This window comes from Oryx dammah, unplaced genomic scaffold (genome assembly GCF_014754425.2).
Source record: "Oryx dammah isolate SB20612 unplaced genomic scaffold, SCBI_Odam_1.1 HiC_scaffold_19, whole genome shotgun sequence".
NCBI lineage: Eukaryota > Metazoa > Chordata > Mammalia > Artiodactyla > Bovidae > Oryx > Oryx dammah.
The window spans coordinates 88,833,627-88,858,037 of record NW_024070203.1 but is presented as its reverse complement, the minus strand read 5'-3'; the positions used below and the strand labels follow the sequence as shown (position 1 = coordinate 88,858,037).

At 42.1% G+C, this 24,411-nt stretch overlaps 1 protein-coding gene across 1 annotated transcript in view; it reads left to right on the top strand.

Annotated features, from left to right (window-relative positions):
- Positions 1–23,093, top strand: part of CA13 (carbonic anhydrase 13) — a 39,155-nt gene extending 16,062 nt beyond the window's left edge. Inside the window, exons 4-7 of the mRNA XM_040261138.1 lie at positions 6,780–6,875; positions 8,134–8,196; positions 8,713–8,868; positions 20,966–23,093. Of these exons, the coding sequence (XP_040117072.1) occupies positions 6,780–6,875; positions 8,134–8,196; positions 8,713–8,868; positions 20,966–21,085 (435 nt within the window). The 3' untranslated portion in view covers positions 21,086–23,093. The remainder of the gene's footprint in view (positions 1–6,779; positions 6,876–8,133; positions 8,197–8,712; positions 8,869–20,965) is intronic.
- Positions 23,094–24,411: the final 1,318 nt, after the last annotated feature.

Genomic DNA, 24,411 nt, shown 5'->3' with positions numbered 1-24,411 from the left:
GCATTGAGTAGAGTTCCTTGGGCTATACATCAGGTCCTTATCATTTTCAAAAAATTTTATGGGAGTACAGTTGTTTTAGGATGCTGTTAGTTTCAGGTGGTTCAGTTATACATATTCACGGAGCTTGTCTTTGTGATGGGATTTAAGGGACGCATGAGACAACTCTCTTTACACCAGATTCGTTTATCTCAGTGTCTGAAATTGCTTTATTGTGTCAGTATGAGAGTTTATCAACACGAGAGCCACAAATTCACCCCTTCTGAGCCTTAAAGCTTAGGGTTATCATGCCTGTTTTGGAAATGAATAAATTGAAGACAGATTAAGTGGAAGGAAGGGAAAGAAACATTTGTTTCAGGCCCAACTGTGTACACACATGTAAAGTCCATATTATAGAGTTAATTGTAAATGGCAAAATTCCTCTAGGGACAAAAAGTAAAGTCACAGACTCTCCTGAACTCTACCTTACCTCTACAATCTCAAGTATTAAAATGTAGTCTCTGTTAATTCTTCAAGTCCTTGGTAAAGTAGAACAGGATGAAGTGTTCATTGACTTGTTTTTTCCCATTGGGGAGTTACTTCTTTTCCTTATACCTGATATTCATTAATTATATTCTGCTTTTTCTAATCCTCTGGTTAAAGGATAAAGCATAATATTCTTCAAGTTTTAATGTGGTTAAATATTGCTAACACCTAGTTTTACCATGAGATGCAAGTGAATCATTGTAGGATTCAACCAAAGCTACTTAAGTGAAAATATACAATGTGTCCTGTGAGTCGTCTCAGCAAGACAGAGCAATGTGACCAGGCAGGTTCCATTTTTCTTCATTGTTCTCTTAATTACTGAGTTGTGGAGTTGAGATATGCTTTCATAGCCCTGCTGATGAGAGATTCAGATTCAGATTTCTTTCCAGTTTTCTTTTTCCATTGGCGTGTACAGCTGCTCTCTGAAGCCATCAATCAAAGCGTCCTTTTTACCTACTAAAGCACTTTTGTTTGAGGCCGCGTGCTTAGGGTATGTGACCTGCCCTGTCCCTGGGCTGGAGGAATAAGATCTACGTCTAAAATGGACCCCAAAAAATGCCAGGAATGTGGAAAGTGGGACTCCTAAATCTGTATGGCATCTCAGTTTATATCACCTACTGAATAGTTTTCGTGTTTGCTTCCTAGAGTTTTGTGTTCTAAATTTGACATCTTGTTCTAAATCTCAGGAGCTTTGTGGGGATTGAGAGCTGGCTTTGGGTCACTGTCTTGTAACTTTCCTAAGTCACTTAGGCAAGCCAGTCGCGTTGCTTTATGGTTACGCCTTCTAGCCTCCTACACTTGAAAGCACACTCTGAGAGAGGCCGACTGTGAGCTGGCAAGTGGCCTCTTGCAAAGGGCCCTCAGATCCTGCAGGCCGCCAGCAGCTCAGAGTCCTGACTTGCAGAGCAACGGCCATCTTCTTAGGTTTTCCTTCTTGACGAGGCTGAAGCTTTGACTGGAATTTGATGCTGTTCTTAGTGTGTATTTCAGGCTGTTTGGTTCATCTGCTCACGCATGCGCTCATTCATTCATTCTTTTGAGATCCTCGCGTGTCCCCAGTCGGGGCCCACTTATCCGTGCTCATCACGAAGGGAGTACTAGGAATGAGGAGGGGTGGTCAGGGAGCACTTCCTCCTGGGAGAGGATTCTAACCGCAGGCCTGAGGGAGGAGCAGGAGTGAGCCAGGCAAGGCGGAGAGGGAGCTGCAGAGAATCGTGCGTGAGCACTCGGGGCGGGGAACAGTATCGCCTATTGTCACACATTAGAGGAGCAGAATGGCCGGTGTGGATGGAGCATGAGGAACAAAGCGGGGGTTGTCAGGAGTGAAGTCGGGGAGGCCAGAGGGGCCTGATCCTTCGCAGGTGAATCGTGTACGTATCACAAACACTTTCAGTGCAGCGGGAAGCCGCTGGCTGTCTTTGAATCAAGAAGTGATCATCTTTGTGCTTTAAAAATATCAATTTAAGCTACAGTTTGCAAACGGATTGGGTTGAAGCAGGGGTAGGTCAAGGGAGTCAGTGGAGAGGCTTTGGGGGCAGTTCCAGGGAATAGAAGAGGGTGCCCTTGGAGCGTCGGCCGGCGGAAGTGCTGCTTCCTTGGGTTTTGGTGATGGATCGGAGGCAAGGGGAGGCGGGGCGGGGCGAGGAGGACTCAGTGTTTCTGGCGAGAGACTGGAAGGCTACTGGAGGGAGGGGCGGTCTGGGTCAGACCTCGGGGTCGGGGGTGTTCGGCGTCGACAGTAAACAAGTAGACAAATTGTATGCGGTAAGGTCTGTAACAGGAACACCATACAATCTGGTGGAGTGACTGGGTGCTTAGGAGGGCCTCTTTGGGATGACATGTGATCATCTTTGAGACTGAATGGCCGGAAGAAGCCACCTGGAGGAGATCCAGGGAGATCTTTCTAGTGACTGGGAACAGCCGGTACAAAGGCTCTCAGGCAAACGATGAGGTTGGCATGTTCAAGAAGAGAGACCTTGGCTTCCAGGATTGGAGTGAATGAGAGAAGTTTTAAGTCGTGTCCTGGAGCAGCCACAGGGACCACGCCGCATAGGGCTTTGGGGGCTTGGCAGACAGTTTGCAGCTTATCTCTGTGTAGAGGACCAATCCGTGGAGGGTTTCGAGTAGGGCAATGGCATATTCTGGTTTATATTTTATAAAATATAGCTAGCTGTTCTGTGGCAAAGAGGTTGGGCAAACGTGGAGGAAGCAGGGAGACAGACTAGAAGGCTGTGAACGTGTTCACATTCGCAATGATGGTGACTTGTGTTATGAGGTAGTGGAGGTGAAGAGAGTTAAACAGGTGCAGGATATGTTTGGGAGATAAAATCCCTGCGACCTGTCCAGGAGAAGGGCGTCAAGACTGAAGGAAAGAAAAAGAGACCTCAAGCCAGAAGACTCAAGCCACAGTCTTTTGTCTTGAGCAGCTGTGAGGATGGTTCTGCTTTTGCTGAGATGGGAAAGTTCAGGGAGGAGCAGGCTGAGACAGGAATTAACTGCTGGGATGTGTTAATTTGGAGATGCCTCAGGCTTACCTTCCCAGATGGCTCAGTGGTAAAGAATCCACCTGCCAGTACAGGAAACTTAAGAGACAGGTTTGATCCCTGGGTGGGGAAGTTCCCTTGGAGAAGGAAATAGCAAGCCCCTCCAGTATTTTTGCCTGGAGAATCCCAGGGATAGAGGAGACTGGCAGGCTACAGTTCATGGGGTCACAAAGAGTCAGACGCGATTTAGCAGCTAAACAGCGACAACATAGATATTCCAGGCTCGCGTTCAAGTTGGGTACTGGATACAGACCTGAGTCTAAAGAGGTCAGAGCTGCCGACGGAGGCATTTGGGAGTCATTTGCATTTGGTTTCAGTTCAAAAGTATCCCTTTGTGCTTGGCTATAGAAGTGATTCCAAAGAGTTTCCTTAGTTTTTCCAGCTACTTTTGTACCTAACTTCAGAATTATCATCAAGTTGTATCCTGTTAAAAAGTAAAAATATGAAGAAAAAAATGAAAGGGAAAACCATTTAAAGCTGTGAGTGAAAACCACTCAGTCAGGTCTGACTCTTTGTGACTCCGTGCACTATACAGTCCTTGGAATTCTCCAGGCCAGAGTAAGGAAACTTCTCCAGGGGATCTTCCCAACCCAGGGATCGAACCCAGGCGGATTCTTTGCCAGCTGAGTCACAAGAGAAGCCCTTTAAGGCTGTAACCTATATAAAAAGTTTAATTTGGAGCCTAATCTAATGATTTGTGACATTACAGAGATTAAAATAATCTAAATCATGGAAGACTTTATCTCGAGTTGCATATCTATTAGTAAAAAAAAGTAGGCTAATAGTCCATTGCATATTTAGAACTTTATCTGATTATAATTTATACCAGATATATGATAAGCAGATTAACTATGTAGTTGATAGTAAAATTATGATTTCAACATTAATGGGGACTTTCAGCATAATGAGCTCATTTTATGTATCAGTAGTATGCAATTTAAAAACACTAAAGTTGAATAATGCTGTCATTTAGAAACTGCTTTTCAACAGAGGAGAGTCTCATTTCCATTTATACATCGGCTGCGATGACTTTTTGTCATTCAGTTCAAATCACTGTGGCTGTCGCTGTTCGGAAATGTGCGTTTGTTACTTGATTGAGGTTTAGTTCATATATGAATGCTAATAAACGTTGTGTCGGTTCCCCTTAGGTGACACTTCCAGTTAAGCAAGGTGTGTGGGAGCGAGAAGGACTCGTTTAAAAGAACAAAAGATTTTTCTTGCTTTAGTTTCCCATAGTATTTCAAATACTTGTTGCTTTTTAACCAGTGGGAAGATGATAGATGGATTTATATCTCCTTAGTGGCACATTCCTTTTCTAGTCCTTTGGGGTTGTGAACCTCAAGAGGGCATTTCACATCTGTCTGTCTCTTTGCTCTCATCTCTTACCAAGTGAACTGCTGTGTTGCCTTGGAGCCGTTTCAAACAGCTTCAGCGTACCTGCCTGCCCCTCCCTCCCCGGGGAACAGCGTTGCTCTCCTGTGAGCCAGATGCATTTTGTTTCATCATCCAATGCTTTCAGGTGCTTTGTGCCTCCCCCAGCTACCTCAAATCAGCACGAAACATAGCACTGCAAGAATCCGCCCTGTGTTATCTGTCTGGGTGTTCCAGTCTTCCTTGATTGTTTCTGGATGGTGCACTATTTTAAAGTTTTTATAGTTCACAGTTGAGGAGAATTCTTATTTTTCTTACAATCCTCCCAGATTATTTGCCTATAAGATGGAAAGTTATGTTTAAAGGAACGGCTGAAACCATTCCAGTGATGGTACTAAATCCTCTCTGTAACAGCTAGAAGGGTGATCTGGGCAAGAAACCCTTCACAGGCGTTTCCTCCCTGAGTGCCAGAAGGGCTCCTTTGACGAAGGTCTTACCTGAAGCCCATCCTTCAGGGAGGGTCCTTGCTGAGCAGGGCCGAGCTGTGACCTAGGCCGAGTCAGGTGGGTGCCTCGCGGCCCTCTGGCTTCTGCCTCAGTTTGTCCTTCCTGCGGGGGACGCTCTGCAGGAAGAGAGAGGCAGTGGAACTTCCCTCAGCAAAGCCGAGGGGTCCCGAGGAGAGGTGAGCCTGCTGTCCGCCAACCCAGCCCCAGGTGAGCGAGAGACAATCAGACGCGACAGGGGTTCCGTCTGAGCAGTTCCACTTTATTGCCGCAAGCTCTTGGTTTATAAAGGCAAGCAGAGAGGGGTTTGCGAGGGATTTTCCATAGTTGCACCAATCACATTAACGGTCAAATCGTCATGTGCCATCATTATAACAGGAGTCTATGGTGATCACGCACTGTCCACGTGCACGGAAATCAAGAGAGCCAATCAAAAGTTTTGACAGACAACTTAGGCCGCGCCTTCATCTCTTCCACCAGGCGCCATCTTAGCTCTAAACCGTAAAGCTAGCCCTTCTTTTTAAGGTTTCCCATTTAGGGCCCCACACTTCCCTTAGCCAGGAATGAAGATCCTCCAGGAAGGGTTTTCCGCCTTGCTGTCACTCTACAACCCTTCACACTTGCTTGTGAGTTGGGGATTCTGCATTGCGTCCCACGGTGGGACACGGAGCACACCTCTGGAGTTTGCAGTCAGCCGCTACTGCGGCAGAGCTGGAAGTGGGTGAAGCCTGTCTTCTAGAGTGCCAGGCCCTCCACCTGCTTGTCTCCCTGATTTTCCTTTTCCCCTCGTCAGTGGCAGCAGCTGCCTCTCATTTTCTTCCTGAGATGCCTCTGTTTGGCATACCCTGAGGCCTCTTTTTCCTGTTAAAACTTCCTCTCAGCAAAGAATTTGAGCATTCATAGAAGTAGAGTATATGTAACTATTGCTAAAAACAATTATTCTTAAGGTGAATTTGCGTTTTCAAGGCGTAAATAGTCTTAAACTTTTAAGACTTAAAACTTTTCAAGGACAACTGAGCACTGCCCTTAGGAGCAGGATGTGCCCAATTACCTTCTGTTGGGGGGTTGACTTCCCCACCCATCCGTGAGCGTGAGCTTGTGTGCTGGACTCAGCCATCAGCGAGGGTCTGGCCGAAGGCTGCACAATTGCAGTTCCATCTGTGGACGTGGGTGTTTTGAACTGTGGTGCTGGAGAAGACTCTTGAGAGTCCCTTGGACCACAAGGAGATCCAACCAGTCCATCCTAAAGGAGATCCGTCCTGTGTGTTCTTTGGAGGGACTGATGCTGAAGCTGAAACTCCAATACTTTGGCCTCCTGATGTGAAGAACTGACTTGCTGGAAAAGATCCTGATGCTGGGAAAGATTGAGGGCAGGAGGAGAAGGGGACGACAGAGGATGAGATGGCTGGATGGCCTCATCGACTCAATGGACATGAGTTTGGGTGAACTCCAGGAGTTGGTGATGGACAGGGAGGCTTGGCGTGCTGTGGTTCATGGGGTCACAAAGAGTCAGACATGACTGAGTGCCTGAACTGAACTGTGGACATGGGGGAGCCCCAAGTCTCTTGGGAGCAATGGTTGGAGATTTTTGGGGTTAGAGAGGCTTGGCAGGATGCTCTAGAAACTTCTATGATGTAGACCTCAGCACAGGACACCACAGACCAGCTAAGTGACAGGATCCTTCCCTTGTGTAGTTTTCAGACCAAAGTAAATAGGAGGATTCTGTCCAAGGTTCTCATGCATAGGACAGGAAGATATATATAAATGTTTTATTTGCATTTATGTTTTTAAAGGTGTTTAAAAAATAATGTTTGAATTATGTCTTGTTCCTCCCTTTCAGCTCCACTTTGTTCACTGGAATTCAGACAAATACCCCAGCTTTGTTGAGGCAGCTCATGAGCCAGATGGACTAGCTGTCTTGGGAATATTTTTACAGGTGAAAAAAATCCATTGGTTTCGTTTTGAATAATTAGTCAGTCGTGTTGGATAAAGAGTTTCATTGTGGAGTAGTCTACCACTTTCTGCTCAATAATAGTAAACTTGTTCTAAGCTTACTGTTTTCCTTTTGAAGTGAATATTCACCTTTTATATGTTAGTTTATGGTCCATCTAAGGGCCCAGAACTACCCTAGGAAGGTTGTCTTATGATTCATCTTATTGTCCACAGATCAGTTTTATGTGAATAGCAAATGTAGCTGCGATAACAGTAATATCAGAAGTATTACCTAATAGCAGAAGTGTTACACTGATACCTTGAGAAGAAAATATGATAGGCTCTTCCTGATTGCTCAATATTTGGAGATACAGGTTAGGGTAAAGTTCAAGTTCCTGATTCTTGAAGCACTAGTTTGACCACTAGTTTATTATGGTTTATTATCCCAAACGCACTGATCAGTTTTAAAGATTTTGTTGTGTTTTCCTCTGTCTGGTATTCCTATGAGGCAGACAAGCGTCTGTGTCCTGGTACCTGTGCAGAGGGCAGGGCGGCTCAACCCCCACACACCAGATTCTTTAGGCTGTGCCCTCTCGTGATGCCAGCGGCTCCGCACGTGGTGTAACTCGTTGCACGGGGCTGGGGGAAGCCGAGGGCAGAGCAGAGACCAGCGTGCACAGCAGCAGCTCCTTCTTTTGGTCCCCAGGTCTGGTGGTGGCCGTGAAGGCCAAGTGAGGAAAGGCATTATACTTGAACCCTGGATGACTTAACACCTTCAGATAACTCAGGACACCCCAAACAAAGAAAAATAAGTACATATATATTTTCTGAAGGCTTCTCCTCATGATGACATAGTCTGTTGATTCAGAACCTCAAGTCATTTTAAGTGGAAAGTGGGAGATGTTTAATGTTTGATGTCACCAAGAATCAAGGTCTGAAAGTCACATCTAGTTAAATAGTGCAGGTGTTATGGAGGAGTTTCTCTCGAGAGAACCTGTACCCTAAACGTTCCTAAAGCTGGAAGAATATGAAGCCATTACTTCCAGCTTTGGAATCAAAGGTATAGTTCAGCCAAAGAGCCCTGTAATATTATCTTGTTGTTTAGATTTTTCTGGTGTGATACGGCTAGCAGGTGAAAGAGAGCCTCATTATAGAACAATCATTGCTTGTTCTGAGCTGACTTAGAGTTTGAAAAAAAATAAAAAATAGTGACTAAAATGAGTCAGACAGTAACCATTTCTTTTGCAATTTCATGTTTTCAGATTGGTGAACATAATCCCCAACTGCAAAAGATTACTGACATTTTGGATTCCATTAAAGAAAAGGTAAAATTAATTACTGTTTACCAGTGACTAATATGTTCCCTGTTTTCTCCTGAATTCTCATATCTTCTGTTAGACTTTGATGTAGCATATGCTGCTGGCTTGGAAGCAGGTTTGAAACATCTTTGACCAATACAGTGGAAGTAACATTGCTGCTTATCTCTTGAAAATTATGACGGGATCTTAAATTATCTAAAATAATAGTGTAAATTATTAAGATTTACATTAAATTTTATGTAAATTATCTAAAATTTCTAAAATTATCTAAAACAAATAATGTCAGGCCACTTACATTAAAAAGAAATCCAGTGCTGCTTAAATAAATCTAGGTGAGGCACTAATTCATCTTCAATTTTTAGAGTAAGGCAGATAGTTTTTTTAAAGACCTAACAGCAGATACTAAATCATTCCATGAATTATAGAATTCCAGTGAAATAGCATTTCACGGATATTTATTTTTTTGAGGTCTGTGTAAAGCTTTCCCATTGTCATTTATGAGAATTCTCTTTTCTTCCTCAGGGTAAACAAACTCGGTTCACGAATTTCGACCCGGTATGTCTGCTTCCTCCATGCCGGGATTATTGGACGTATCCTGGCTCTCTTACGGTCCCACCTCTCCTGGAGAGTGTCACTTGGATCATTTTAAAGCAGCCCATAAACATCAGCTCTCAACAGGTACATCACTTCCTCCACGCTGACCCTGATTCTCTAGAGGAGACTGGGCTGAAAATTGTGTGTGTGTGTGTGTGTGTGTGTGTGTGTCTGTGTCTGTGTTTCAGACCCTGCCCTTCGTTTCTGCTGTTATGAAGCCTGTGTTTTCCCTTCATTAGTCAGATGAGTGGTTGAACCCGGTGAGGTTTCTCTTCCTTTCTTGTTTGACCTTCTATGATTAGATTATTTCTTTCCCAGTTCCTAGAAATGAGATGTGCAGACAGGCATGGATGGACGTGCCGTGCCCCCTTAAGGGCTCTGCTCTTTCTTCTCTTGTGTGATCCAAGGTATTAAAGGTCTGCATGCGATACAAAAGGGAAAATCAGGAGCGAGTCTTCCTTCAAAGGGCGACATTCTCCTTTTTGACCTCGGTGCGTGGACCCGCTCCTCCTGCAGATTTCACGTTCAGAAACAGAACAGTGAGAACATTGTACTTGCTAGATTGAGGAAACCATCTGATCTTTTGGCTTTTGTTGACAAAGCTATTGTGAAGCTGGCTGAGGGTCTTTAAAGCATTTGCCTAGAAGCTGTGGATGGCCGCCTGAGCTCTTCCAGGGAACAGATTTCCTCTCTCGTTCTTCTGATCAGGCTCCTGGGGTCGGTGGGCCCAACAGTCTGCAGGTTCAACATGTCTTTGATGCCTAGAGACTCCAGATAGAGCTGTGATGCCCCATGGTGGTGGTGTAGCCACTCAGTCCTGTCCCGCTCTTCCCGACCCCCTGGACTGTAGCCTGCGGGGCTCCTCTGTCCCTGGGGTTCTCCAGGCAAGAGTACTGGAGTGGATTGCCGTGCCCTCCTCCAGGGGATCTTCCCGACCCAAGGGTCAAATCTGCATCTTCCGGGGAAGCCCACCATGGGACTGACCAGTCTGCCAAGTGGATGCTGTTTGCCTAATGGATTTGGTTTTGGTTTTGTTATTGTTTTCTTTTTCAAATTATATGCTGCGAAATCTTGGCAAGAACACAGCCTGGTAATTTTTGCAGCTAATGATGTACTCCCGTTGTGGGCTGGCCCACACCTAACTGTTTCATCTTTCCCCTAAGCAAAGACTAGAGTTGGTTCACCTTTACGAAGGTCGCATCAGGTAACGTTTCCCCTTGTGGTGTTGAATCATCCAACTTCTGCTGACCTTGTGTTTAGGATGAAAGTCAGAAAATAATCTGGTTCATACTTATTAAAACATTTTATAAAAATCTGGGTAGATAGCCAGAGCTTGACTGACATGGAAATTCCTGTGGATTTTTTCTGTCATAAATAACGTGAGTTGCATCATGAGAAAAATGACCTCTCATCGACTCAGCGGCTTTGTTAATGCAGTTCATTTTTCTCCCCTTCATGCACTAAGTGGTTTGCTTTACTTTTCTTTATTAAATTTGAACAGGTTAATAGTAAGAGTTAATAAGGTAGTAATAATAAGGGAATCGTGTTTTTTTCTCATATTTTAAGAATTAACTTATCCATTAAAACCAGTTAGAAAATATATTTTTTTAATCCACCTGTGATTTGGAAGAGAATATATCAAAATATTATTTAGGCATATACAATACATACATTTAACCTAATCAAAAATAACACCCTGCAAATGTACGAATGACTGCCTAGATGTGAATTCACTATTGTATCTCACTTTAATCATTAACATTAATTATTAATGTAGTTTTTATGCAGTTTATAAAATGATAGCTGTATTTAGAACTTCAGTGTGAGCAATAATTCATTTTGAGGTTCCATTTATTAATATTAATTATTAATGTGGTTTTTATGCCATTTGAGTTTATAAAATAATAGCTACATTTTAGAGCTTTAGTGTGAGTGATAACTTATTTTGAGGCATTCACTTAAATCTTCTGTAGCAGGAACACTGTCAGACATTTTCAGTCAGATTGAAATGATTATTTGAGTAGTAATCACAATTATTATGATGACTATAATAGCTTAGTAATAAAAATTATTATGGTGATTTTAAGATTTAAAGAATGAAGTAAAAGATATTTTAAAAGTTCGGTCCCATTTTAACCATGAGAAAAGCATCAGGCAGTGCCCAGTTCTCAAAATATCTGATCAATAATCATCAAAACTTACAAGGTTGTGAAAAACATAAAAAATTGTCATAATCATGAAATACTCATGCAGACAAGACAACAAGTATGAATTTATTTCCTGATAGGATCCTGGAACAGAAAATGATATTAGGTAAAAACAGAAGAAATTGAAATAAAGGGTGGATTTCAGTTAATAATATTAGTATTGGTTCACTAATTGTTAAAAATGTACCATACTAATGCAGAATGTTAATAACAGGGGGCACTTCTTTGTGCATTCTTTGAGTGAAAGAAAAAAAAAAAAAAAACCAGGGGAAACTGAATTGTGGGATGTACAAGAATTATTCTATCTTTGCAGTAATTTGGTAAATATAAAACTGTTCTAAAATAAAAAGCAGATTTTAAAATATTCCATCACATGAGAGGGTTGATAAGATTATTTAGTTTCTTAGCTCTTTTTTATAAAGTAAAATGAAGGTCCTTTTTGTGTACACCACTGACTTGAGAGTTACTTTACAAAAGATAATTTTTAATATTAATTTTAGTGGTCCTTATTTTAGAAGAATCTGGAAAATATTGTTTTTATTTCATTTCCAATTCCACTATATAATGCACTGGTTGTGAAGATTAAAGCCTCTTTTTAGTAAGTTGGTGCCGATTTTTTCAAGGTTTTTTTCCTGCTTCTATTTCTCGCCAAGTCACTGTTTGACCTAAAGGGCAAATCAGATGGTTTCCATTTCCTTTTTCTTGATTCAAGTCCATTTCCCCCTCTAGAGTCATTTACTGAAATGCTTGATTTAACTGCCAGGCCAGTGAAAAGATACACTGTTTTTGATACTTCTGATAACAGATCTGTTATCCTTTGGAAGGCTGACGTCTCTTGCCAAGTCTCTGTGGTTTATCCCAGATTATCTAAATTGGCTTCCTCATCTGCTGAAATTTGATGTGCAGAATTTAGTTCTGAGCTCCTTTTTTTGGAAAAAAAAAAAAAACAACACTTTGTTGTGTACTGTGATATTTGCATACGGAGAGATTCATACAGTTTAGTATGCAGGTGATGATTTCATTGTTGCCACAACTACTACTGCCATCAAAGTATGGAACAGATCCCTTGGCTGAAAAAGTTTGCTCCTGCTCCTTTATAGTCCACCTTCTTCCTCACCCATGCCCCAGGCAACCGCTGAGCTGTCACAAGAATTGTGTCTTTTTTAGAATTTTATTAAAATGGAATCACATAGTACACAGAGGTAAAGCATCCACGTAATGCAGGAGACGCGGATCCCATCCCTGAGTCAGGAAGATCCCCTGGAGAAGGAAATGGTACCCACTCCAGTACGCTTGCCTGGAGAATCCCAAGGACGGAGGAGCCTGGCGGGCTACAGTCCACAGGATCACAAAGAGCTGGCCACGACTGAGTGACTTCACTCATTTCACATAATATTTTTAAGTTATATTGATTTCCTCTTTGTTACTGAGTAATATTTATGGGCCTTCCAGGTGGCGACCGTGGTAAAGAACCCGCCTGCCAAAGCAGGTTAGATAGTGAGAGATGTGGATTTGCTCCCTGGGTTGGGAAGATTCCCCTGGAGGAGGGCTTGGCAACCTACTCCAATATTCTTGCCTGGAGAATCCCATGGACAGAGGAGCCTGCCCGGCTACAGTCCATGGGGTCTCAAAGAGTCAGATACGACTGAAGCAACTTAGCACGCACGCATGCAATATTTATGGTATGCATACGCATTCTTTTTTAATCTGTTCATGAACTGATTAGCCATTGGGTTGCTTCCAGTTTGGGACCATTATAAATAGCAACTACCCATATTTAGCTGTTAGGAATAACTGGCATATACACTTCCGTGTGGACCCATATTTTCACTTCCTGTGGCAATACCTAGCAGTGGGTTACTGGGTCACGCCTACTTTTATAAGGGACCGCCGTGTTGCTTCCTAACGTGACTCTTCAGTCTTCCATTTGCACCAGCAATGTAAAACATTTCTAGTTTTTCTACATCCTTGTTAACACTCGGTTTTGTAATTTTAACTTTTAGCCATTCTAGTGGGTATGTACGGTGTGTGTGATTTTTAATTTGCATTTATCTGATGACTAATGATGTTGAGCATGTTTTCATATAATTACTGATTGTGCTTATATCTTCTTTTGTGAAGTATTTGTTCAGATAATTTGTCCACTTTAAAATTAAGACTGTTTGTCTTCTAATTGTGGAGTTCCAAGGGTTTTTTTTTTTTAATACAATCTGGATAAAAGCCCTGTTTTCAATATTTGCTTTACAAAACTTGTCTTTTTTGCCCCCACCATGTCTTTTGAAGAGCCAAAATTAAAGAGAACTTCTTAATCTTGATGAAGGTCATTTTGTCAAAATACCTCTTACAGTGTGTGCCTTGGTGTCCTGTTTAAGAAACCTTTGCCTGGCTATATGCCACAAAATATTTTTCCTACTTTAAGTAATAGTTTTAGCTCTTACCTTTCGGTCTTGTATTATTTGTGAATCAGTTTTGTGTGTGCTATGCTCCATTCTCTTTCCTTTCCTTCGGACATTCTTTTTCACATTGAAGTGTAGTTTGCTTGCAATATTGCGTCAGTTTCAGAGGTACAGTGTAGTTATCTAATGGTCTTGCTGGTGCTCTGTGTGAAGTTGCTGTGAAGTGCTGGCTGCACTCCCTGCGCTGCTCCTTATATCCGGGTGACTTCTTCATTCTGTGCTACCTGATGATTTGTACATCTGATCCCTTTACCAGTATCGCCTCTCCCCCACCCTTCTACCTTCCATAACCACTGTTTTTTTTCTCTGTATCTGTAAATTTGTTTCTGTTTTCTGAAAGTCATTCATTGATTTTGTAGATACAAATATGAGTGTAAACATACAATATTTGTCTTTCTCTGACTTATTTTTTGATACTCGCCAGGTCTGTTCCTGTTGCTGTAAATGGCATTTTCATTTTTAATGATGAAGTTACATACTATTGTGTATACACACACACATATACACCATATGTATATATGTACCATATAATACACACCACACCTTTATCCATTCTTCTCATGATGGACTTATAGATTGCTTCCATATCTGATATTCTAATTATGCATACATTTGACCTGTTCAAAACAGATCCCAAGGCTCTATTAGTTTCAAATATTTTTAAATTTTCTGCTCTTCACAATGGGTGCCGGGCTGGGTGAAGCACAAGCTGGAATCAAGATTGCCAGGAGAAATATCAATAACCTCAGATGTGCAGATGATACCACCGTTATGGCAGAAAGTGAAGAGGTACTAAAGAACCTCTGATGAAAGTGAAAGAGGAGAGTGAGAAAGTTGGCTTAAAGCTCAACATTCAGAAAACGAAGATCATGGCATCTGGTCCCATCACTTCATGTCAGATAGATGGGGAAACAATGGAAACAGTGAGATACTTTATTTATTTGGGCTCCAAAATCACTGCAAATGGTGACTGCAGCCATGAAATTAAAAGACACTTACTCCTTGGAATAAAAGCTATAACCAACCTAGACAGCATATTAAAAAGCAGAGACATTACTTTGCCAACAAAGGTCTGTCTAGTCAAAGCTGTGGTTTTTCCAGTAGTCATGTATGGATGTGAGAGCTGGACCATAAAGAAAGCTGAGTACAGAAGAACTGATGCTTTTGAACTGTGGTGCTGGAGAAGACTCTTGAGAGTCCCTTGGACTGCAAGGAGATCCAGTCAGTCCATCCTAAAGGAAATCAGTCCTGAATATTCATTGGAAGGACTGATGCTGAAGCTGAAACTCCAATACTTTGGCCACCTGATGCGAACAACTTACTCACTAGAAAAGACCCTGATTCTGAGAAGAATTGAGGGCAGGAGGAGAAGGGGAGGACAGAGGATGAGATGGCTGGATGGCATCACCGACTTGATGGACATGAGTTTGAGTCAACTCCGGGAGTTGGTGATAGACAGGGAGGCCTGGCGCGCTGCAGTCCACGAGGTCTCAAAGAGTCGGACACGACTGAGCGACTGAACTGAACTTATATGGATAGTGTCTATTGATCTATATTCAAGCTCATTTGTTCTTTCCTCTGTCATGTCAATTTGACTGTTAATTCTAGCCACTGAATTTCTTGCTTTAGAAATTATAGTTCTTAGTTCTAAAATTTGTTTGATTTTCTTCTTATTTCTATTTCTTTTCTGAGAATTTCCATTACTCTACTGGGATTTCTCACGCACTAAGAAATGTGCTTTGTTTAACTTCATGTAGCTCACAGGTAGTGAAAGTATTCACTCTAAAATCCTTGTGAGTTCCACATTTGGTTCATCTTGAGTCTGACTTCATTGATTTGTCTTTCTTTGATCATGTTTACATTTTCTTGATTCTTTGTATATTGAGTAACTTTGTATTGCAACCTAGATGCTATAAACATTAAGTTGTGGAGATTCTGGATCTGTTGTTTTTCTCTGATGACTATTGTTTCCTTTGGATTAGCAGATACATTTCTTGGCTTGACTTGAATTGGAAATTTTCTCTCTCTTGCAGTAGTTCCAGTCTCAGTAAAGCCATGTGTGGTTCTTGGTATAGAGTTTGGGGATCCTCTCTCTGGCTCTTTCCTTGCAAGGCAGGTATGCCTCCAGTGCAGACGGCACCTGTCCAGGTAAAAAACTGTGGAGACAGGAACTCACTTTTCTGAGTGAACATGAACTTCTCATCTGAATCCTTGTACTTCCCTCCACTCTTCAGTACCTGCAGCTGGCTATTTTTTGGTATCGTGTTTGGGTTTTAGAGTTATCTTCTATAGGAAGGTTGTCTGCAGGGTTTTTAGTCCGATATATCTGGAATCAAACTCTAATGTCCTTTTTAATAGTAAAATTTTGTATTTTGTAATGAATAATAATTAACAGTCTAGGAAAATTTTCCTAACTTCTGCCTCATTAGACTATGTGTGAAATGGGGGAAAGAATTCATGCACTTCAACATTGCTTGACCTAATATATAAAACTCTATCTACTTAGCTTTGCAATTAAAGTTTTAAATCATAGAAGACACTACAAGTCATTTCTGGAATTGTTTAATAATGGCCAGTTCTTACAAGGCATGATGCAAGAGATACAGACAAGTGTTTAAAAGATCCTTGTTCTCCAGCAGTTTAGAATCTAAATGAGAGGATGCAATAAAAGCATAAAAACTGTAACACAATGGCTTTGCTTGGTACCTTGAGAGGATTATAAGGTATAGGGAAGTTCACATGGGGAGAGACTAGTTCTCAGTGGAGAAATCAGGAAAAGACTTCATGAAAGAGCTGACATTTGGGTTGGTTTCAAAAGTGGGAGCTGTTTGGGGGTAAAAAGAAAGGGGAGATTTCAAGGAGTAGCATAAATAAAGGCAAGAAGGCATGCGAAAACCATGTGGGTAACTTTGCACCTGTGGTTCTCAAAGTTTAGCGTGTGCAAGAATCACGTGACAGGGCTCCCCTGCTGGCTCAGTGGAGAAGCATCCGCCCACCAGTGCAGGAGACACCGGGTCAGCCCCGATCCGCGAAGGTCCCACAGGCCTCGGAGCAACTGAGTCCGCTCACCGCAGCTACTGAGCCTGCGCTCTAGGGCCCGCGCGCTGCAACTGCAGAGCCCGCGTGCCCCAGAGCCCCGCCCTGCCACGAGAGAGGCCCGTGCACCGTAAGTGGAGAGCGGCCCCCCTGGCCACCGCAATAGAGAAAGGCTCACAGCCACGAAGACCCAGCACAGCCAAAACCGGATACATAAATAAAGTTATTTATATACGTAAAGAATCACCTGAGAAAGCTATGCGGGTCCTCGAGCCTTATTAGAAAACTGCTTTAGCAGTCTGAGCTGAGGTCCTGGAATCTGAAGTTTTCAGAATAACCTCAAAGTCTTTTCATTCTGATTCTCTGAGTCCCCCTCCCCACCCTCTTCACAAGGCTGCCTGGGACCTGTGTGTGCAATAATAGGAGACGATTTAGAGAGATGATTTGGAACCAGGTGGCCAAGAGGCTTAGCAGCTGTGCCCATAAGTTTGTTTTGGGGCCTGAATAAAGTTCAAAATGTCATGTATGTTAGAGATATATTTTGAAATGTTTATACCTGAAATGACAGTTGAAATTGGCTTCAAAATACTACAGTTTGGGCAGGATTCAGAGATGGAGAGAGAGAATGGGTGAGAGTGTGGATGAAACAGAATTGGCCATGTGTTGATGACTGCTGAAGCTGGCGATGGTTTATCATGTTGCCCTGTCTACCTTTGTGTATGTCTGAAAGTTTCCATAATAAAAAGTAAATAAGAAAAGATCAGAAGAAAATGGTGAAAAAAAAACAAAACAAGAAAAACACTTAGAGATGCAGAGGGATGCTGTGGTTAGTGCACGTCTTATTTACCAGACGGTTCATTTGTAAGTCCCTCACCTTTAGAATAGGGATAATAGTATATTATTGATAGGGTTGTTCAGGGGATTAAATGCAATATGTAATGTGAAACACTTAGCATAGTACCTGGCCCATCATATTTTATAAGAGAGCTTATTTTTATTATTACTCAACTTTGGCAGGCAACGGAGAGCTATTAAAAACGTTTGAGCCCGAGAGTGACTAATCAAAACTATTTCCAAAACATTAGAAAAGCGATATCTGCTTACTGGGGTTACTAGAGAAGAAATGCAAGCTTTCAGTATTAGAGCCCAAGAAAACAGTAAGACAGGTCATACCTTCCTCAGCCTTCCAACTGAGCTGTGGAGGTTCTTGCAGGAGCTGTGAAAAGGCTGTGTCAGCCTTAGGAACAGAGGGACAGGTTTTCTGCTGGAATGAAGCCAGAGGCTTGGGGAGGGCAAGGGGCCCATAGCGGCCAGTCAAGGGGCTGCATTTTGCAGCCAGTGTGGCGGTGGAGGACCCCACGGCCAAGAAAAACCAATGTAAGCAAGGCCTGGGAGATGCAGGGCCGACCAAGCTGGACTAAGTGACTGGGAGGGCGAGCCAGAGCCAGAAAGGGAAGGAACTTGATGAGCCATCAGGACGGGCTCAGAGACTTTCAGCAAAATGAGCAAACTGGTCAGAGAAAGATCTAGAGTTAAGTTCCAGTTCTAAACTGATGAGGCTAAAGCGCTGCAGAGGTAGGGAGCCACTATCAGTTTACAGAGGCATTGAAGAGGGCTAACGGTGTATATTGGGCTTCCCTGGTGGCTCAGCAGTAAAGAATCCTCCTGCAATACAGGAGATGAGGGTTTGATCCTGGGGTCGGGAAAATCCCCTGGAGAAGGAAATGGCAACCCACTCCAGTATTCTTGCCTGGGAAATCCCATGGACAGAGGAGCCTGATGGGCTACTGTCCATGGGGTTGCAAAGATTTGGATACAACTTAGCAACTCAACAACAACTTGACTTTCAGTTCAGTTCAGTTCAGTCGCTCAGTCATGCCTGACTCTTTGCGACCCCATGAACCGCAGCACGCCAGACTTCCCTGTCCATCACCAACTCCTGGAGTCCACCCAACTCATATCCATTGAGTTGGTGATGCCATCCAACCAGCTCATTCTCTGTGGTCCCCTTCTCCTCCTGCCTTCAATGTTTTGAAGCATCAGGGTCTTTTCAAATGAGACAGCTCTTCGCATCAGGTGGCCAAAATATTGGAGCTTCAGCTTCAGCATCAGTCCTTCCAATGAACACCCAGGACTGACTTCCTTTAGGATAGACTGGTTGGATCTCCTTGCAGTGGGGACTCTCAAGAGTCTTCTCCAACACCACAGTTCAAAAGCATCAATTCTTTGGTGCTCAGCTTTCTTTATGGTCCAACTCTCACATCCGTATGTGACTACTGGAAAAACCATAGCCTCTGCTTTTTAATATGCTGTCTAGGTTGGTCATAACTTTCCTTCCAAGGAGTAAGTGTCTTTTAATTTCATGCCTGCAGTCACAATCTGCAGTGATTTTGGAGCCCCCCCCAAAATAAAGTCTGTCACTGTTTCCCCATCTATCTGACATGAAGTGATGGGACCTGATGCCATGATCTTAGTTTTCTGAATGTTGAGCTTTAAGCCAACTTTTTCACCCTCCTCTTTCACTTTCATCAAGTGGCTTTTTAGTTCCTCTACACTTTCTGCCATAAGGGTGGTGTCATCTGCATATCTGAGGTTATTGATATTTCTCCCAGCAATCTTGATTCCAGCTTGACTTTACCAGAGAATTATTTATGTCTCATCTTGCTTTTGCCATAGTGACGTGGTCTAATGAAACATGAGTAATAGCAAGTTGTAAATATTTATCTTATACTCCTCATATCTCTACTCTTTGAAAAGACACCTCAAAATATCACTGTGGAAACACATGACTGCTTGTGTGATACTTGAACTTATCTCCATACAGCATGGTTATAAACTGTTGCCTATTTATTATGAAGGATAGCTATCACCTCTGTCTCCTATCCTGGCTAGTCCTGTAAGAGAACTGTTTTAGGCTGTAGATAAATGTTAATGATGGAAACCTAAGTGATGTGTCCTGATCTGAATTTCTGTGACTCTTTGATTAGATGACTATCAAAGCTTAGAGAATAAAGGCTGTTTTCAACTGTTTAATAATTTGTGCACACGCAAACAGCAAAGCACCAAAAACTTACTCATGTGGCAGCATGTTTTTAGTGAGTGTTTTTGAGACAGCAGAATTAATCAGATACTTTACCCAACTTTCATTTTATGACTATAAACCTGTTCTTAATCTTAGTAAGGTTAAATCACCAAGGAATTCCTGAATAACTCATAAACATGCTTATAACAAACTTTTCAACAATTAAAAAAAGTAGACTAATATCTATTGACATGCAAAGGATATATATTAAGAGAAAAAATAAGGTTTCAGATGCGTAAATATATTGAGCTTATTTTGCACTGAAACTGTTGAATGCGTGCACCAGTGTATAGCGTTTATACACAGAGAAACTTCTGGAAGGATATACTCCATAATGTGAACAGGGGTTAAATTTTGTGATGTGATTACTAGTAATTTCTATTTTCTTCTTGACGCTTGTGTACTATATGAAGTTTATAAGGTAAGCAAGCATTGTGTTGTGTGTGTGATATGAAAAAGTAAACGTTTGTGTTGAGAAATATGCCTGTATCACTTAAATTGTATTGAAATATTGTCAGCAGTTGGAGGACTCTAGGCTTTTCCCCTAGTTATTTGCTTATAAGGCACAGTTATGGTGAGGGATAAATCGCTGTTTAAGGAGAAAAGTCCATAAAAGATGAACATTGTATAGGATGAATAGCATGTGGTTCCCATTATATTGGAGTGCTTTAAGTGTTGAGTGTTATTCTAAGAACTGATGGTTCCTGCTGAGGTAATCTGATCCAGGGCTTCACTTTATAGGGGAGGAACTGAAGACTAAAGACAGTAATGAATTTCCGAGGTCACACAGCTCGCTAGTAGCAGACGAGGAGTGGGACCCCACCTGGAAAGCCCTTCCCACTCTCATTCTGCCACTGGAGGTCACATTTTCTGATTTCTGCATATATTCTCTCTAAACCACATCCTAAATGTTTTTTCTCCCTTATTTGATCTTCAAATGAAGAATGCTTCTATACTTATTTTTGAAGCCATAGGTATTTGTATAGTGGTAAGACTCATGCGAAGAGTTGACTCATTGGAAGACTCTGATGCTGGGAGGGATTGGGGGCAGGAGGAGAAGAGGACGACAGAGGATGAGATGGCTGGATGGCATCACTGACTTGATGGACATGAGTCTGATTGAACTCCAGGAGTTGGTGATGGACAGGGAGGCCTGGCCTGCTGCGATTCATGGGGTCACAAAGAGTCGACATGACTGAGCAACTGAATTGAACTGAACTGAAGACTCTAGCAGAAGAGTTGCTTCATGATATATGAGCCATAATGTAGAAAATTTTCATTGAAATACATTTAATTCCTAGTAGAAGAAAGCTTATAAGCTTCTTAACTTTCCAGGCAGGGCAGTTCATTAACACTGGTGTGACTTTCTCTGCTAATAATTCTCTTCTTTTCTTCAACAGCTGGCTGCATTCCGCAGCCTGCTGTGCAGCAGGGAGGGTGAAACGGCGGCTTTTCTGTTGAGCAATCACCGTCCACCACAGCCTTTGAAGGGCCGAAAAGTGAGAGCCTCTTTCCGTTAAAAGTCGTCGCCAAGAGACCACCCCAGACGTGCCTGTGGAGAGAAAACAAAACAAACACAAAACTCCCAACCAACTGTTCTTTCCTAGAATTGTAATTTATGGGGGGATGTTTATGGGGTGACATAGCCGTTTTGCCATCAGCTTGTGCCCAAAGAAAATCAGATCTTTTGAATCAAACTGACTGAAGTCACCTGTCTCAGATTTGCACCCTTAGGTTTATAAGCAGCAGACATTTTTTGATGTGTATTAAAGCCCATGGAATACATCTGTTTTAATCTGTGTGACCACATGACGGGCATTGTAAACCTCAGAATGTGTTAGGAATCGTCCCTTGCCATAGAGACTGATCAGTCACATCTCTCAGTGGTGTTGGCAATATACCTAAATTCATTCCCAGAATAATAAGATTGTGGTACCTTTTTCTAAACAAGTGATTCTGCTGGATATCTTGATATCATTCCAATTCATAAAAGTTGATACTATTTCCTTTTCAAGTGAATTTTCATTTGGATTATGTTGCTGGTTTTCATTGCAGAGTACTTCTAATAAACCAAACAGAATGAGAGCTATGGAGAGATGGGATATAGTGAATTAAAGCATCTATTCCACAGCTCAAGAAGAGCCCATCCAATTTTGGAGAGGACTTCCCCAGGATATAAGTAGCTATTTAAACTTTAATGACTTACACCACCTATCTGATTCACTTGGTGATGCTAATAATAAACTGGCTAATAATTGATCAGACACAGTGATTGTCAGTATATGGCATAAACGATGTTTATGGCGTGGTTTGAAACTAATGAGGTGCCATGCATGCCCATGGGCTCGAGGGACAGACTGCCTAATTTGGCCCTGTGTTTTGACAGCAGAGCAGAGAGCAGTCCTGTGAAGATCACTGTTTTATCAACTAAGGGGGGAAATTACTTGAGGCTCAAATATTTGCCCAGTCCACAGTGCCATCAACCCATTCCCATAGCAACACCTATCTCCCCTGACACAAGTGTCCCTCCATCTCTTCAGCAGGTTTGTAAGTTGGCTCTTGACATTCACTGTAATGAATGTGTATAAAGTGAGGTCCTTCTGCTCTTTCTGGTACAGGAAGTGACACTCAGCATTAACTTAATAATCAAATTTAAGACGAGCACATACTCCATTCTGCCATCTTCTGAAAGAAGTCAATGGAGTTTCCTTAATTGTGATGATTTGTTTCGGACACCTGTCTTCCTCTGGATGTAGATTTTCATAATTGAAAGAATCCAGTAGAAAATTGTGTAATAATGACATATATATTTGCATTAAGATGAGTTCCTAAGACAAAACCTTCTTTGATTTTCTTTTTCACTTTACATTATCTAGCTTGAGGCCTTGTAGAAGATTGGCATATAATTAATATGTAATTAATTGAATATTTTAAAACCTTTATTTTGTATCTTCGGTAATTATCTTGCTGCTTGCAATCAAATGCACTGTTAAGTTCAGGTAACAAGTAAAATGCAATTTATCTCTTGAAAATTATTTTTTTCTTAAAGGAATACTTATTAAATCTACCTGTGTAACCAGAAGTTCTAATGGCTTTAGAAAGACCGGTGTTGAATGAATTTCTTTAGTTTGGAAAGAAACCAAAGTGAGTGAGTCAAAGAAGTCTGTTTTCTCAGAGAAAGTAACTAGCATGCAAGTCAGGGATTCTAGTTACTGTGTATGAGCATTACCACTTTGTAATTCATGGTTTCTGCCACAGTATTCCATCAGTTCTACGCTACAAATTGGACTTCAGTGGACTAAAAAAGTCTGCACAGCAAGGATTTCCTTGAAGATTGTCTGCTAATTTATTTATCTCTCAGAGGCAAAAGGTCTAAGTGTTATCCAAAATTGTTATCTTTTGAAAAGATAAAAGAGTTGTAAATACTAATCTTTTGTTTCCCACCTAGATTGGATCTATATTTGTTAAGCATTTTGTATTTTAACTTAAACTGGATTCAATCGCAATAAAGATAATGAGACAAACTTTGAACTTGTTTATGCAAGATACAGAATGAAATTACACTTTTACACTCTGTATTTAGAAGACAATTTCAAATCCACAGAAAAACTGTAACACCTTTTTTTTTTTCCCTCTGAATTTGACAGTAAAGTTGCCAACAGGTTACTGCATCATCTCAGAAACTTTAGTGTATATTTTCACAAGTTAGGACATTATCCTACAGAACTGGTGTGTGTGTGTGTGCACACTCAGTCACTCAGTCATGTCCAGCTCTTTGCAATCCTATGGAATGTAGCCTGCCAGTTTCCTCTGTCCATGGGATTCTCCAGGCAAGAATCCTGGAGTGGGTTCCCATGCTCTCCTCCAGGGGATCTTCCCAACCCAGGGATGAAACCTGTGTGTCTTGTGTCTCCTGTACTGGCAGGCAGAATCTTTACCAGTGTGCCACCTGGGAAACCCAGGTGGAAACACAACCATGGCTAAAATAGCTATGAGATTCAGTTCAGTTCAGTTGCTCAGTTGTGTCCGGCTCTTTGCAACCTCATGGACTGTATCATACCAGGCTTCCCTGTCCATTGCTAACTCCTGGAGCTTGATCAAACTCATGTCCATTGAGTTGGTAATGCCATCCAACCATCCAACCATCTCATCTTCTGTTGGCCCCTTCTCCTCCTGCCTTCAATCTTTCCTACCATCAGAGTCTTTTCCAATGAGTCAGTTCCATGAGGTTAACCTTGCTTTTTTTTTTATCACTGCCTATGCCATTTGAAAGTAACTCAATCACTTCAGTTCAGTTCAGTCGCTCAGTTGTGTCTGACTCTTTGTGACCCCATGGACTACAGCACTCCAGGCCTCCCTGTCCATCACCAACTCCCAGAGTCCACCCAAACTCATGTCCATGGAGTCAGTGATGCCATCCAACCATCTCATCTTCTGCGGTCCCCTTCTCCTCCCACCTTCAATCTTTCCCAGCATCAGGGGCTTTTCCAATGAGTTAGCTCTTCCCATCAGGTGGCCAAAGGATTTCAGTTTCAGCTTTAACATCAGTCCTTCCAATGAACACCCAGGACCGATTTCCCTTAGGATGGACTGGTTGGATCTCCTTGCAGTCCAAAGGACTCTCAAGAGTCTTCTCCAGCACCACAGTTCAAAAGCATCAATTCTTCAGCAGTCAGCTTTCTTTATAGTCCAACTCTCCTGAAGTGATAAACGGGTCCTTTCCCCCAGTGAGAAGGAAGAACAGAGATCGGCAGATGTGGTACCCAAGGTAGAGCCAGAAAACCTGGCCTATGCAGGACAGAGACCCAGCGGATCAGCGGGTCCTCCGTGTGTGGACACCGGCTTC